At 45.5% G+C, this 16,972-nt stretch overlaps 1 protein-coding gene across 2 annotated transcripts in view; it reads right to left on the bottom strand.

Annotated features, from left to right (window-relative positions):
- Window positions 1–12,788, bottom strand: part of RIC8B (RIC8 guanine nucleotide exchange factor B) — a 58,450-nt gene extending 45,662 nt beyond the window's left edge. The window contains exons 1-2 of one of the 2 annotated variants that reach the window (XM_039489358.1): window positions 12,565–12,788; window positions 7,282–7,329 (exon numbers count right to left, since the gene is read on the bottom strand). In XM_039489358.1, the coding sequence (XP_039345292.1) occupies window positions 7,282–7,329; window positions 12,565–12,651 (135 nt within the window). In that variant the 5' untranslated portion in view covers window positions 12,652–12,788. The remainder of the gene's footprint in view (window positions 1–7,281; window positions 7,330–12,564) is intronic. The other variant, XM_039489354.1, reaches the window with a different exon arrangement.
- Window positions 12,789–16,972: the final 4,184 nt, after the last annotated feature.

The raw sequence follows: 16,972 nt of genomic DNA, 5'->3' as shown, positions 1-16,972 counted from the left end.
CTGCAATATCAGTATGCACTGAGTACACTTCATGAGATGAAGTCAAGTGCCTCTAGCTCCCAAGTACTATAAGATAGCGATATACATCAGAGTGCAGTAATGATTAGATTTTAAAGAGTTAATAAAACCAAATTGACTCAGATGAGTCCCATGTTTCTATGCCATTCTTGTTTGATAGTCTATATATTTTATTGTTAAAAAAAAAATCTTGTGCGCTTGGGATGATTTCAAGAAAAAAAGGCAAGAAAAACAGCTGAAAACTTGAAAAAAAATCAAGCTATCATGTTTCTATTTTTTTTTTTTAGACAGATGGACCCCACTGTGGAAAAAATGGTAAATATGTACATATAGTATTTCCAAATCTCTCAACTGATTTTTATCCACTTGTCATGCAATGCACCTTCAACCGCTTAGCCAATGAAAACGCAGTGCCTATCCCCCCCCCCTGCCATCCGCCAGGTCACCTTTTAAACTCTGCATACAGAAGAAAGAAAATATATATAAATAAAGGGTCCAATCCTGCCGAGCCTTCCTCAAGGATAATCACTTAGCATAAGGACTACTCACAAGATTTTGTAGGACAAGTCCAAAGATCACAAAACATGAAGGCAAATTATGATTTTTTCAGTTTAAGTTAATGGCCACAACTGAAAGTAGTGAGTGCATGTTTTCCAGAAGCTTGATTTCCAAGGAAACTTTGCTCCTAGAAGCCCTAGTTCATACGGTCTCCAATCATGTGCACAGACACATCTAGACTGGAGGGAGAGAGAGAAAAGATTCATGGAGACAGCAAAAATACTTCAAATACATACTAAGGAATTTGCATATTAAATCAGTGAGCCCAATCATGCCTCACTGTGGTCATGTTTACAACATTAAGGGCTTGTCTATACTTCCTGATAAATCGGCACTGCTGTGATCAATGCAGCGGCGTTGATTTGGTGGGTCTGGTGAGACAAGCTAAGTCGATGGCAGAACGTTCTCCCATAGAGGTGATCTCTACCTTCCCAAGATGCAGAAGGTAAGTCAGTGGGAGAGCATCTCCTGTTGACATAGCACGGTGTAGACACCCTATAAGTTGACCTAAGTTAGGTCGACTTCAGTTATGTAATTTAGGTCGACTTACAGCATTAGTGTAGACCAGCCCCAAGTTTAAAGATTATGTTCCCTTCAAAAGCTTTCAAGACCTTGTCTGTTAAGAGGATTCAAAGATGGTTCTCTGACAGAAAATCTTAAATAATGGCCCTGAGTAAACACCATTTTGCTTAAAGCAGTGTAGTAGTAAAGAGAATGGACTGCAAAAAAAAGCTGTAAAGCAATCGGACAACCCTGCAGCATATAGCATGATGCCAACAAAGCACATTAAAAAACTTGAAGACATGATCCAGTTACACACACTTATAAAGTTATATGAGCTGAACAGTTGGATAATCAATTCAAATAACTGCAAGTATGTTTGTATTTTGGTGCCAAGAACACTGATGCTTATATTTGAATATGCAATCACTTAATACACTTAACCCCTTCCACAGGACTACAGGTTACAGTGTCAAACCCATGCAGTGCTACCACAAGTAACCAAGAATATCGGAATCCTTACAATTTAGGAGTTTTTAGATGAACAGCTGGAAACAAGTTTCGCAGTTTATAGGAAGGGTGTTGAATAAGATGTCAAGAACGAAGGAAGGCGAGACACCACCAGAAAATTACTGAGAGCATGGAACAGAAGCCAAGTCAACAGGAAGGGAATTCGAGAACTAATATACAGAGGGACTTGTGCATTATTTAAAGTTCTTTATTTTTAGTTGGGTTTATATAGAGGCATAGAATGTCAGTGTACATAGTAGTAACAATATATTTAAAACATTTTCAATAGAACTATTATTTATTCATAGCTATGTCAAGTCATCTTAGCCATTTTGTTTTTGTTAGTTCTAAATTATATAAATAAAAATCTATGATTAAGATTGCAATATATATTAACTACTTTGATAGCTAGAAACTAACATCTTCAGGTACCATATCTAGTTTTCACTGGAAGTATGTTGGATATTAAACCCACTGTACCCTCAAACATTCCCATATATTGATACTAAAAATACTTTTTTTCTAGCTTTTGTGTATTGGGTAAATTCACATATTACCTTGGAATCCATTTCTGCGCTTGACTCATGAAGACAGATTGTTCCTGTATAAGTGGTCTAGCTCAGTGGTTCTCAAACTGTGGGTCGGGACCTCATTTTAATGGGTTCGCCAGGGCTGGCATTAGACTTGCTGGGTCCTAGGGCTGAAGCCCAAGCCCCACAGCCCGGTGGTGGGCCTCAGGTTATAGGCCCCCTGCCTGGGGCTGAAGCCCTTGGGCTTCTGCTTTGGCCCTCCATGCTGGGCAGTGGGGCTCAGGCTTCACCCCCTGCCCCTGCCCTGGGGTCATGTAGTAATTTCTCTTGTCAGAAGGGGGTCACAATGCAATGAAGTTTGAGAACCCCTGGTCTAGATAATCCTAATTTTCTTGAATGTTCTTGTTATTCAAAGAACCAGTTGCTATGTGAAGTTATTTGAAGAACTGAACCCACTTATGGTGTCCACATCTCCCAGAATAGCAGTTCAGAATGTTTTCTCTAGCAATGCCCAATAGGGGTCATGCATGTGCTCCCACCATCCCCCCCCCCATCCCCAGGGAATAAAGGGTACAGCAACCTCGACCTCCATTCAGTTCCTTTGAACTGCTTTAGGTAATGAGTTGGAACAACAGTGTCCATCTGTATTATACAGAGTCTTTAGGCTGGAAGTTAACAGTTTGTTTATAGTTGGTTACTTATTACTGTTTCAGTTAGTGGCAGATCAGGGAAAAAAAAAAAAAGGAGAGTGCAGCAGGGGACACACCAAAGCCTGAGCCCTGCCACCCTGAGCCCAAAGCCAGAGTCTTGCTGCCCTGGGCAGAAGGGGCCAAAGCCTGAGGGTTTCAGCCCCGGGAGAGGGGGCTGTAACTTGAGCCCTGCTGCCCAGGGCATAAGCTGAAGCCTTGGCCCCACAGCCCAGGGGTGAAGCCCTCAGGCTTCGGCTTCAGTCTCGGACTCCAGCAAGTTTAACGCCAGCCCTGGCAACCTCACTGAGACAAGGCTGTGACCCACTTTGGGGTCCCAACCCACAGTTTGAGACCAGCTGAGCTTTTCAAAGAATGCATTATTACCTGTACCGAGCATGAACAGGGTTTTCAAAAGGAACCGCTACTACCCATGGGAAAGGAGCGGGACTGGAATCCTCAGTATTACGCCACAGCAGAGAGTCAATGCAGATGTCTGCCTCCTCTACAAAAAGAGCTTAAGGGAAGAAGAGTTCTAAAGGTCATCTAAACTTACTCCTCTGTCACCAACTGCATCATCATCATCCCGCTTGGCATTGGAGTGCTCAAGACAATTCTCTGCAGTGCCTCCTCTGTTGGCACTGGCAACTTCAGTCAAGTCCTGCCTCTGCACCAAAGGTTTCAACTACTGAGGGATATTCAATGAGGGAAGAGACATCTGCAACATCCCCAGTGAAGATGTCTTTTACAAATAACTTTGCAGTTCCAAGTAATTCTGTGTGTCTTTTCACCAAACCTCAAGGTCACTTCAGAATCTGAATCACCAGTCTTGGAGATTTCCCTGGTTCAAGTACCTTCCACATCTTCGCCACAAAAATAAACAAGGGTACCAGTTACGAAAACTTCTTTGAAACACTTCAATAAAATTAAGGATGCAAGTCCCACTTTTATTTTTCAGTCTACTGTCATGGTTCCTGCTTCAGAGTTTTCTTCAGCCAACGACACCAAATCCTCTGCAGCCTCTGATAGGAGTCTTCCATTAAAAAGAAATATCAACAGAGAAAATAATGAGAAGCAGCTTCCTATTACATCTAAGGATGCTCATTCTCACTATGCACCTTGGTTTCCTCTGAACTGGCCACATCTCTTTCACATATGGCCTCAATACTCATAATTTCAGGAGCAAGTTCTCCCACAATATACGGGATCTATTTGTGACTCTCAGTTTACAGACTCTCAATTCTAATAATTTTCCTTGTCTAGTTCAAGATGCAAAGGAACAACAAATTTTAAAGTGATGATGAAATACCTGCTCATCGGGACAATCAATCTGATCCTATACCTGATTCTTCTTTCTTACCTGATGAAATCATTGCACAGGCTACTCCACTTTCAGCTGGAGATTTAAAAACTTTTCAGGAATTACTGAAGCATATAGTTTCAGAGTAGCAGCCACATTAGTCAGTATTTGCAAAAACAGGCGATCCGAGTACTTGAACCGCTCCATGTCAATGGGGAAGGTGGAGACTGTGGCGAAGGTGGAGAGGAAGCAGAGCATAGACCACAGGCCGATCCAAAAGGCGGTGAAGGCGTGCTCATCTGGGCTGAAGTAGGGGTTGTGGCAGGGTAGCGCACACTTGGCGATCTGCCTTCACCTAGTTGTAGAGCGGGTGGCACTTGCTGGACAGACACCATGGGCGCCCAGCACTGGCAGCCTGGCTCACAAATTTGTTAGTCTCTAAGGTGCCACAAGTACTTCTGTTCTTGAAGCATATAGGGTACACACAGTTCATTTGGATATAGTTCAGGAAAAAGCATATAAATTATTTGATATTCTACAATCAGCAGCCCAAGTCAAAGTTGCAACACCTATAATGAAGAGATATTGGATTCACCAAAAGATATCTGGGCTACCCGTGCCTCCATTCAGCTACTTTCACCACTTCATGATGGCGAGAGATATCAGATGCCATTCAGAAAATTTGAGTATTTTTATACTTATCTGGCAGCATCATCGCTGGTTGTTGCTGCAGAGAATGAGAAAGCAATACACTGGAAAAATCTACTCCCAAGGAGAAAAAAACTACATTTTTTCAGAAAGAAAATGTATTCAACATCTTTACAAGCCAGGATAGCAAGTTATCAGGACATGATAACTGCAATGGGATAGACTCAGATTTTAAGGACAAATTATCCTCAGAGCATAGAGATTAATTTAAAGCTATTTCTGAAGAAGGACAGTTTATTGCTAAAATTTCTCTTCAAACGGCATTAGATGCTGCTGATTCTGGTGCTCGTTCAATGGTTACAGGTATTGTAATGCGACACATGTCATGGTTATCTGCCTTAGTTTTACCAAAAGAAGTTCAACCAGCAATTGAAGACTTGCTATTGAAATGGTCAGAATCTGTTCAGTTCAGTTATAACATTGATGGAGCTGCAGGTTTTTGCCTGGAGCCGGAGCACAGTTCCAAAGCCCTGTTTTATAGAACTCCAAAACCAAGGAATTTTGTCCTCAGTCTTCCATCTCCAGATATAGGAAAGCTCAATAGTCTTTTTTCATATTTTCAACAACAGAGGCCTTCTGAACAATTTAAAGAAAGATCTACATATTAAAAGAAGTCAGCTCAATTACCCTCTCCTGTACTACTCAGTTGGATCAGGCACAGAGACATCAGATTCGATGCAACTGTCAAGGATCTTGTACTAATCTACAAAGATCTATGCCCTTTTACGTCACACTAATTCCTGTCTCTTTTTTCCTGCAGGCTTGGATGCCATTCACCACAGATTGATGGGTCCTTTAAGGAGGCAAGGATTGTTATGCCATTCAATCTCAAACCTTTTCTTCCTTCCTGCCCCACTTCCCAGTTCCTTTTCAGGGACTAGTCTCATGAGAATGCCACATGCCAGACGAAAGATGACCTCATCAAGTTAGGAGCATTAGAATTAGTACATCGGAAGGGCTTCTATTTTCTTTATTTCCTCATACCAAAAAAAAAAAAAAAGTGTCTGGCATTCAGTTTTAGATCTCAGGAACATCAAATATATTCAACACACCAAGTTCTGCATGGTAACTCTCGCTTCAATTATCCCAGCACTAAAAACCATGGATTAATTCATTACCCTCAACTTACAGGACATTTTTTTTGATGGTGCAAGTGTACTCACAAATGCCAAGTTTTATGGCTCTAGGGAGTTATCCATTCTGGCACTTCCTTTCAGAATGTCATTGACACTGTGCGTGTTTATGAAGCGCCTGCCAGGGCTAGCAGTTCATTTATGCATACAAGCATTGCACATTTACTTTTATCTGGACAACTGGCTTGTAAAGGGGAAGTCACAAATGCAAGTCATTGCAGTGGCAAGCAAAGTGATTAATTTATTTTCATCCCTGGGTTTGGGGATCAACATGAAGTAAAATCTGGATCTGTCCCGATCTACAAGAGAACTCTGACGAATTCTAGATTGAGTAGCAGTGAGAGCATTCTTTCTATTGAACATATTTCAAATAAAACAATTGTATCCTTCACATCTGTACTTACTCTCTGCCTAGAAGAAGAAAGAGTTTCAAACTTTTGATTCATATACCTTTGTAAGCCTATTCGCCAGATTGTGTGTCGGACCATTTCAAGCATGGATCAAGCCAGCTTAGAAACCAACACTCCATGATTTGTCATTAAAAGTACTGATTCCAGATCAAATCCTGGAGCCTTGATAGAATGATAGATGACAAAGGGAAATATATGTGTGGGAATTCCATTTGCTTCTCCAGTCATGTCCGAAGCTCTGGTAACTGATTTATCCAAAATAGGCTGGGTTGCACATATTACTTGTGTCCTCATGGCGTCTGGTCACATCTAGAATCTGTGATTCACATAAACATACTAGAATTGAGAGTAGTGAGATTAGCTTGCAAACCTTTCTGCTTGTCATCAAGGACTCTTCAATCCAAGTTCTCATGGACAATTTTACAGTCACATATTATACAGACAGAGGCTGAGATCAGACCATCTTATTCAAGAAGCCACAAAACTTTCAGAATGGTGTATTCAGAAGCACAGTCTGACAGCTCTTCACTTCCTGGGAGAGAAAAATGGTATTGTGTACTCACTAAGTAGGCAAATGTCTTGTTTGACGAATGGGAAATGGAAAATTTTCTACTAACCCAAATCTTCCAAGAAGGGGGAATTCCATTTGCTTCTACCTGCTCAGTTGAGTTAGTGATCCCTTCGTTTTTTTTCCTAATCAGAACCTCCAACAAGATTACTTGGCTCTTTTGTTATTTTTCTTCATCAGGTCTTCTGGAACTCTAAGTTTCTTTTTCCGAAAGCACAGCAAGGCAAAACATGCATATCATAAGCGTGACAAACTACAGCCGGTTGTGTCACCTCAGTGGTAGCGGACTGTAAACACAGAGCAAAGGAAAGACTGCCTGAAAGGGGGCATGCACAAGTAGAAAGGTTTGTTTTGCTTACCTTTCTTTTCTCCTCATCTGCAGGATCAAATTTGAAAGTGGCCCTATTCTGGAGAAAGAAAGAAATAAGTTAAATGTAAAATAATTGCCATAATATGATTAGAACAAATTTCACAGTTTTAACATGAATCTCAATTGATAGGGTGCAAAGGGACTTTCTTGAATCATGTAATGTAACCCACTGCATCCAACTGTGAGACTACAGTAAGCTTGCAATAAGTGCCTCTAAATTGTTCCCCAATTACCTCTATAGTTGTTCTATAAGCCTGGATCCAGGCGCTAAGTAGTTCTAACCTTTACTCCCTTTGTGGTCATGGCCAAGTCACTTAGGGCCAAAGACTGACCCCATTGAAATCAGGAATATTTTTGTCACAATCTTCAATAGGCAGTGGAATCAGGCCAGTGAGATAACTGCAGTTTCCCTTGTGTGTAAGTAGGTATTATCTCCATCTTTTAACCTTATACAGGTGTTGAGGATTAGTTACATGTGTAAAACAGCAAGGCTATCTAGTTACTCAGGGCTTTACAAACATAAGTGGTGCATCTCATTTGTAGGTTGGGAAATTTTGCTTTAGGTAGACTTTCCAAGTTTGGGGTATTTTTTAAATAATTCACCCAGAAAATGCTGATTCAAATAAAAGTGAGTACAGTACAAGATCTGTTGACATGTTCTTCATACATAGCTTGTCTACAGGCACTCTCCCTAGCATGGCACCAAGCATTCACCTATGTTGGCAAAAACTGGACGTCTTCAATTTCTAATTTTTACTGGTTGTCTAAATGCATTACCTAGTGTTCTTTCGTTATAGGTACAACTAAGTGTGAGGAAGGTGTGATCTAACAGAATTTGAGCTAGTGATGGACATTAGTTCTATTTTAGGTTTCAGACCAACAGCTGTGTTTGTCTGTATCCGCAAGAACAGAAGTACTTGTGGCAAGTACTCCAGTTCTATTTTAGAATATTATGAACTGTATTAATAATTAATCAACACTCAAGTGGCAAAAAATATTGTTAGAATTTTTTTTTTAACTTGAGAACACCGATTTGTTATTTTAACAATATTTGGTCTTTAAGAATGCTAAAGCAAGATGGAAAGCAATAGAGTGTAAGACTCTTGCTAAGCTATGTAATTTTATCTAATAAAATGAATATTGAATCTTTACTATCTCTGTCCTTTAACACTATAAGAGGAAAAAATGACAAGCTGCTACCTTTCATACAAATGATCCAAAGGACAAGCATGACTGCTTTACATAGCTTGTCTACAGGCACTCTCCCTAGCATGGCACCAAGCATTCACCTATGTTGGCAAAAACTGGACGTCTAACTCACTATCAAAAGTTATCAGCATCAGTCTCTTCAAGCAACAACATGCTCTCAAGGTCAAATTATGATTCCTTTTACTCCCCTCACATCAGACCTGCCCAACAATGCAAGAAGTGGTAGCTTTTTTTAACTACACTTAATGGTCATGAAGGTACCAGCAGAAGGTCTCTGGGTAGAAAGAAGCAGAGGACAGGCTTTGGATATGTGTCTTTAGGGAAACAAAATCTGGCTCAGTATTAAGTGGGACTCCCCTAAGCCCAACATCTATTAGAGCTAGATGGTAAGAGTTCAAACAAATACCACCGTCTCATCATAGATATCCGAGTGAAAGGAAGGGGCCCAGACCTTGGCAGCATCTTTTTATTGATATGACACCTTGAAAAGACTAGAGAAACCTTTAGTAGGGGTAAGGTATCTTTGAGCAAGAGAGAAAACACACATTTGGTGTACCCATTGCAGATGGGGCCAGGGAGTGGAAGGAGAAGGAATGAGCATCTAAATAAACGCTCTTTTAAACAGCCATCTGCAACCACCAAGAAACAGCTCTTAAAAGTTAGAGACACACAGAACTGGGTCCTTCTATTAAAGAAATAACTTATCTTCCTACAAAACAAAAGTTATCTGCTGCTTTTAGAATTTGCTGGGTTTTCTTTTCTTAAAAATTTGAAAAGTGTGCCTAGAGTAATAGCTAGATTTCTTAAGGCACATGAAAAAAAACACCTATCAGTTTGTAATGGCACCCAGCAGATTTAGAGTTCAAAATAAGCCTTTAACTGCATCCAAAAGCATGCTAGAAGATACTTCAGACTTTGGAGAACAGCTGTAAAGTGGTCTGATGGAATAAGGATTTAGGCACCTACTTTCTATGTCAAATGATCTTCAAAGATAGACCACACCACCTAGGGTTGCCAACCCTCCCAGAGTGGCTAGGAGTTTCCTGGAATCGGCCTCGAGCTCCCGGTGGCTATTGAAAGCAATCTGGGAGATTTTAATAGGCCACTAAAAGTCCAGTCGGCGGCGCAGCTGGGCTAAGGCAGGCTCCCTATCTGCCCTGGCGCCATGCAGCTCCTGGAAGCGACCAGCACATCCTAGGAGCAGAGATGGCCAGGGGAGTTTGTGTGCTGCCTCCAAAACTCCCATTGGTCGAGCTTCCCAGCCAATGGGAGCTGAAGGGGCGGTACCTGCAGGCAGGGGCAGCGCACAGAGCTGCCCCTGAGCCTGACCGAACGTTTCCGGGAGCCACCTGAGGTACGTGCTGCCCGAGCTCTGAGCCCCCTCCCACACCCAAACTCCCTCCCAAAGCCCACACCCCGCACACCCTCCTGCACCCTAACCCCCTGCTCCAGGCTCAGAGCAGAGCCCCCTCCCACACTCCAAACTCCTCAGCCCCACCCCCTGCACAACCTCTTGAGCCCCAATCCCCTGCCTCAGCCCAGTGAAAGATGGGAGGGGAAGAGATGAAGTGAGCAGGGGGCAGGGCCTCAGAGGAAGTGAGGGGCAAGGCTGTCTTGGTTTGTGCGATTAGACAGTTGGCATTCTTACACCACAACAACAATCTAGATGTCATGAAGTCCACATCAGACAAAAATAGAACCAATCATCTAACCCAGCAGTTCTCAAATTGTGGGTTGGGACCCCAAAGTGGGTCACGACTCCGTTTTAATGGGGTTGCCAGGGCTGGCATTAGACTTGCTGGGGCCTGGGGCCAAAGCTGAAGCCCCATCGCCAAATCCCAAGCCCCACCCCTGGGGTCAAAGTTGAAGCCTGAGGGCTTCATCCCTGGATGGCAAGTCTCAGGTTACAGCTGCCTCCCGCGCCCCCCCCCCCCCCGAGGGCTGAAGCCTTTGGGCTTCAACTTTGCCCTCGGGCTTCAATGTTGCCCTCCTGCCCCCGCGCCCCTGAGGCAGAGGGACTTGGGATTTGGCTTTGCCTGTCCCCCCTCCCCCAGCAGGGCTCAGGCTTCGGTCCCCCCTCCTGGGGTTGTGTGGTAATTTTTGTTGCCAGAAGGGGGTCATGGTGCAATGAAGTTTGAGAACTCCTGATCTAGCGCAACAAGTGAAAAACTACACTTCTGGATCTCATGCTACTAGGAAATCCAAAATTATCCCCAAATCCCTTGACTTCACATGGGCATACCCCTGTGGTAACGGAAGCAGACATGCCCTTTGCCACCACTCACTAGATGCTTCTTGCCAGCATCCTCTGCTCAGCCTTTTCTGAACTGAGCTTCAGCTGGCTTTCTTGCACACTTATGCCCTTACCTTGGCCAGGTACACAAGCAAATTTAATAAACTACGCCTCCTGGATTTTATGAAAGTGACAGAGCTCCTTGTTATTCACATACTGACAGCAGTCACACAGACCACTTGGCCTCCACATCACCTAGTGGGGCCTCACATATACACCAAGCAGGATGAGTAACAAGATAACTCTATCCAAGAAGTTACCCAACATCATATTCCAGGAGAAAAGAATGGAATGACTCAAGCACAATCCCAACCACTCCCCCACCAACTCTGCAGTCATATTATCAAAACCTTGCAGTCACTGGTACTACTACAGGCTGATGGCAAAGCTAAAAAAAATTAAGATTCTTATTTCTGAATGTGGCTGTTATTTAGTGAGGGGTAAATAATAAGGACATTACAGGGAAGGTTAATAGGCATACAGAATTCATACAGTGCATGGTGATTTATAGCCTAGGCAAGGTGATAAGACATTCACGTCAGAGTATTTTACACTGTAATTATACATCAGGATAATGCTTAACGGTCCCAATCAAGATCAGAGCCCTTCATGCTAGGCACTGAACAAACATGGCATACTCTAAACCTAAGGAATGACAAATGGGTGGGAGAGGGGTAGAGAGAGGAGAAGCTATAAATCACCACACATTTGTAAATATTAACCTGACCTGAAATAGCCTCATTACTGACTCCTCACAAAATAAAATCCCAATCACAAATAAGAATACCATGATTTTTTTCAACTCTGCCATCAGCCTGTGGTACCAGTAACTGCATGGTTTTGACTGGAGTGGAGAGAGAGGGTAATAAAGATCTTGTGGTTGATTTGATTTCTTGCATGGGTGTCATATAGATACACACATACATACACACACACTTGGAAAACGAGAGAGTGTGTATGAGCATGTGTAAGTCATATAAGCATTGTGTAATTAAATATCTTCTCATGTGGAACTAAGTGGTATTTGTGGTAGAGACAGTGGAAGGCACATGGACTGAGAAATGAGAGGAGTAGAGACCAGGTGAAGGAGCAAAGGGCAATATTTCAGTGAGGTGTATTTGGGGATCACTTAAGAAAGATAACTGGTGTTTGTTAATTTGTGGAAATTTACAAGGTAAAAAAAAAGGGGGTGGTTAGAGGCAGTAACGAGGGGCTCCAGCAAAGAACAATAATTATGGGAGAAAATAGGAAAGAATGGGAATATACTAAGGTATCTGAGGCAGGAACAGGGATGCACAAGGGAAGGGGGAATCAGGAAGCAGGGGTTTAAAGGGGAGCTGGAGTAAGGAGAGATAACAGGTGTCAGTGACCAATGGAGGGGCGTCATTTGGAGTCATGAAGCGGGCAGTTCAGGGAGTAACGGGGGGTTATGCGGTGCATGCAGAGCAGCCCCGAGCGGCGGTGTCGGTGGGAGAGTTTAACGAGGGGCGGGGGCTGGTGAGGGTTATGGCGGGGCTGGGGGGTAAGTGCGGTTATAACACGGGGCGGCGAGGGAGGGAGGGCAGCGAGCGGGCGGGTCAGGGCAGAGGAGGCTGCTGGCAGCGCTGTGCCCAGGGAGCTGGGAGCGGGGGTGACAGCGACATTGGGGCGGGGCGGCTCGAGGGTGTTACACGAGGGGGTGTGAGTGACGGGGGGGGGGTTATACCGAGGGCCGCGGCGGTGGGTTATTTCGAGGACTGGGAGGCGGGACTCCCGGGGGGGGGCCGTTACCTTCTCGTTGTACCGGCCCAGGACCCGCTCGAGGCCCTCGGCCCCGCCGCGCCCCCTCACGGCCTCCAGCGCCGTCTCCAACTCCATGCCTGCGGGGCGCTCCCGAGCCGCGGGCACCGCAGCCGCAGCTCCTCCGCCAGCGGCAGCCAACACCCACCCAGCTGCGCCCCGACCTTCCACCCTTCACCGCCAGTGACGCCACGTTTGCCCTGGAAACCAACGGCCTGGCCCCGCCCCGCCCCAGCTGGGTAGGCGGGGCGAAGAGGCGAAGGGAGAGTTCGATCGCTATTGGCTAGAGCGGGCCAGGAGGAGGCGGGCTCTTGCCCATTTAGTCGTTCCTATTGGCGGCGCTCTATTTCCCTCCGCATTCGGGGCAGAAGCCCCGGACGCCCCCTCAGGCAAGGCCGAGGCTGACAGAGACTACATTTCCCAGCGTACAGTGCGTCAGCAAAACGGCCCTGCATGGCGGGACCCGCCGCCTATTCGTGATGTGTTGCGTGCTGGGAATTGTAGTCCGTACGGGCTGTGCCTATGGAGGTGTTAGCGGGGGCGGGAAGGCGGAGAAGCTTTAATTATCACAGTCTCCACTGACGTGCGCTGTGTGTGCTTTGTCCCCCACTCGTTCGTGCCTCAGTTTCCCCAGCTGCCGGATGGCCATCATGACATGTCCCTACCGTGGTGGCTAATACAATTGATAACAACATGCATTGGGCCCCGGCTGCAGGTTCTCGAACATTTATGTCTTTTTGCAGGAGGCTGCAAATATGGGTCCCGCAAGGGGGTTTACCACTTGTGCAAGTATGCACACCACACCATTGGACAGAGTCTTTGGATTCTGTGGCACACTCTACACACTTCAACCTCGCCAGACTACTGTACCCCTTTCAGGAGTCTGATTTGTCTTGCATACCCTCAAGTTACACCTCACTTAAAAACTACCTGCTTCCAGAATCAGACATAAAAACACAAAAGTGTCACAGCACACACTACTACTGAAAAAATGCATACTTTCTCATTTTTTACCATAGAATTATAAAATAAATCAATTGGAATGTAAATATTGTACTTACATTTCAGTGTATAGTACACCTCTACCCCACTATAACGCAGTCGTGGGGAGAAAAAAAATCCCTACCGTCTTATAGCTGAAGCCCCATTATATTGGGGTAGGGGCGGCAGGACCCTGGTGGTGATTTAAAGGGCTCCAGCTGCTGCGGGGAGCCCCGGGCCCTTTAAATTGCCGGTGGAGCCCTGCTGCCACAGCCCTGGGGTAGGGGCAGCAGGGCTCCAGCGGTGATTTAAAGGGCCCGGGGCTCCCCGCAGCAGCCGGAGCCCTGGACCCTTTAAAGCACTGCCAGAGCCCCACTGCTACCGCGCTATACACGAACCCGTGTTATATTGGGTTGCGTTATAGCGGGGTAGAGGTGTACATAGAGCAGTATACACAAGTCATTGTCTGTATGAAATTTTAGTATGTACTGACTTCACAATTGCTTTTTATGTAGCCTGTTGTAAAACTAGGCAAATATCTAGATGAGTTCATGTACCCTCTGGAAGGCCTCTGCGTACCCCCAGGGGTACACATACCCGTGGTTGAGAACCACAGCTCTACAGTAAGAAAGCAAAGCAGCGTCACTGTCAGTGAATGATAAGCCTGATACCTTTGTGGTGTTACCTTCTCTTGTGACTATCAAGAGTTCAGTATAGTCGGTGCCTTTTCCTCAAGTCTCACCTCCTGGACTCATATTATTATGTGAGAATTTTAGCTTCCATTTAGAAACAAAAATTACGCTCTCCTTCTCAAGTGATAACACGGTTGGCTCTCCAAAATTGCCTATGCACAGTAAATACTTTTGCAGATAGATTAATGATGTGATGGGCGTTTATAGTGGCCTGACTAGCATTAGTGTCCATGGAATGGTAGCATGTCACAACCAGCAGCTCCCCGCTCCACTCCCCTGCCCACTATGTCACGTGCTGCATTAAAAGAGCAAGAGGTCAATCTGAGATCAACAGGAGTTATGGGTGAGCATAAAATGCAGGATGAGCTCTCAAAACACAAGGGTAGAGATCTTGTGTTTCTATATTTTTTGTGAAGCATTCAGGGCCAGTGCAACCTATTAGGCGACCTAGGCGGTCGCCTAGGGCACTAGGATTTGGGGGGGGGGCGGCCTTTTCTTTGGCGGCGACCGCGGTGGCCAGATCTTCAGCTGCCCCGGTCGCCCCAGCATTTAGGCGGAGGGAGCTGGAGCGGGGGGTGTGAAGAGGGCCGCCTGCAGCAAGTAAGGGGGGGACGGCACACAGGGGAACTCCCCGCCCCAGCTCACCCCTGCTCCGCCTCCTCCCCGAGCACGCTGTCGCTGCTTCACTTCTCCCGCCTCCCAGGCGTGCGCAAGGTGGGAGAACTGAAGCAGCGACGGAGTGCTTGGGGAGGAGGTGGAGGAGGGGTGAGCTGGGATGGGGAGCTGCAGCACGACTCCCTGGGCTGGGGGGAGCTGCCACGGGGGGCACCTCAGGGCGGGGTGGGTGGGGAGCTGCCATGGGGGAGGTGCCTCAGGGCAGGGGGGCGGGAAGCTGCCGCAGGGCTCGGAGAGGGGGTGGAGCAGAGGTGAGCTGGAGTGGGGAGCTGCCGCATGGCTCCCCTGGGGGGGAGCTGCCACGGGAGGGGGTGCCTCAGGGCAGAGTGCAGGGTGGGGAGCTGCCATGGGGGGGGCGCTTCAGGGGGGGGGGAGGGAAGGGAGCTGCCGCAGGGCTCCGGGACGGGGGAGGATGCAAGGTGGAAGTTTCGCCTAGGGCGCGAAACATCCTTGCACCAGCCCTGGAAGCATTATACACATCTATAGGTTTACAGCAATAAAAAACACTTAAAACTTGGTTTCAGAGTAGCAGTCGTGTTAGTCTGTATCCGCAAAAAGAACAGGAGTACTCGTGGCACCTTAGAGACAGGGCTGGCTCCAGGCACCAGCCCAGCAAGCAGGTGCTTGGGGCGGCCAACGGAGAGGGGCGGCACGTCTGGCTCTTTGGCGGCGGGTCCCTCACTCCCTCTCGGAGCGAAGGACCAGCTGCCAAATTGCTGCCGAAGACTGAAGCGCTGGCTGTAGTGCAGCAGATCGCGATCACAGCTTTTTTTCTTTTTTTTTCTTTTTTTTTCTTTTTGCTGCTTGGGGCAGCAAAAACCCTGGAGCCAGCCTTGCTTAGAGACTAATACATTTATTTGAGCATAAGCTTTCGTGGGCCACAGCTCACTTCATCGGATGCATGCACAAGTACCTGTTCTTTTTACTTAAAATTTGAACAGTATTTTATGTATTCAGAGCATTTTATAAAATGCACTGTCCAGATTGCAGAAAATTGCCTATTTTGAAATCAACAATTAAAAAAATTGCTTCAGAGGCATCTGCTACTTGTCTCCCTCAGGAGGAATTTACTTATTCAACACAGACCCCTTTCCTGACTCCCAGGAGTGCTCTCTCACTTAGAAAGCTTGAAGAATACTTCTCTCTCGCTCTCAAATATTTGATTGCATAGCTGAATATATCCTGAGGCCAGGGCATTAGCAATTACTAATGGACCTCCAAATAGAAACACTCCTGAACATCTTGTGCATGTGTGTATGAATAATCCAGATCCAAATCTGGATCTGAATTTTCTGATTAGGGCCTCAATCCATAGTGGGCTGAACTGGAACCCAAAATCAGATCATCATCCAACCTTTGGGACATAGAGGAACAAAATCCAAGCCTAAACACTAATCTGATTTTTTTTTTTACTCAAACATATCAGTATAGTACCTTCTGAAAGAAATGAAGCAAAAATAATCCTATGGTATTTTTTTTTATCTACATACCATATAATAAAGTACAAGCCTGCCTAGACCTCTCTCTCTCTCTCTTTCTCCCCAAAATAATAAAACATTCAAATTATTGACATACCTTTTTATTAAAATCTAAAAGATAGACTCTAGAAAACAATCACTGGCACTTTGAAGGCACATTGTCATTTATCATCTGTGCATTTGAGTGTACACCTTAGGTAGCATATGAAAGATTAGGATTTCAATGAAAGGCAGACAGAATAAATTGCATCTTCCCCCAAAGAGCTGCCAGACCTTTTCAGAGGGCGCATACCATGAGCTCTTCCCATGTTTGTCACTTTATCTAAACCTTCCAAAGCAGTGTCTGCCCCTGAATTTCATGGGTTTCAGGGTCAGTCACAACAGAATTGTGAGGCTGGGGAGGTCAGGGGCCATTTTTGTCAAAGGGTAGTGACCCTAGCAGCAAGAGATAGCCTGACAAAAAATTGGATTCATTCTAGTGAAAGTAGTTCTCACTGCTCTTCCCCCGCTGAGTCTTTTTTCTACCTGGTAATGAAAATCCTGCAAAGTTGTAGTGGGGTTTCACTCCTGAAT

Source organism: Mauremys reevesii, linkage group 1 (assembly GCF_016161935.1).
Source record: "Mauremys reevesii isolate NIE-2019 linkage group 1, ASM1616193v1, whole genome shotgun sequence".
NCBI classification, from domain to species: Eukaryota; Metazoa; Chordata; order Testudines; family Geoemydidae; genus Mauremys; species Mauremys reevesii.
The sequence above is the reverse complement of the archived record's forward strand: the minus strand, read 5'-3'. Positions and strand labels throughout refer to the sequence as shown.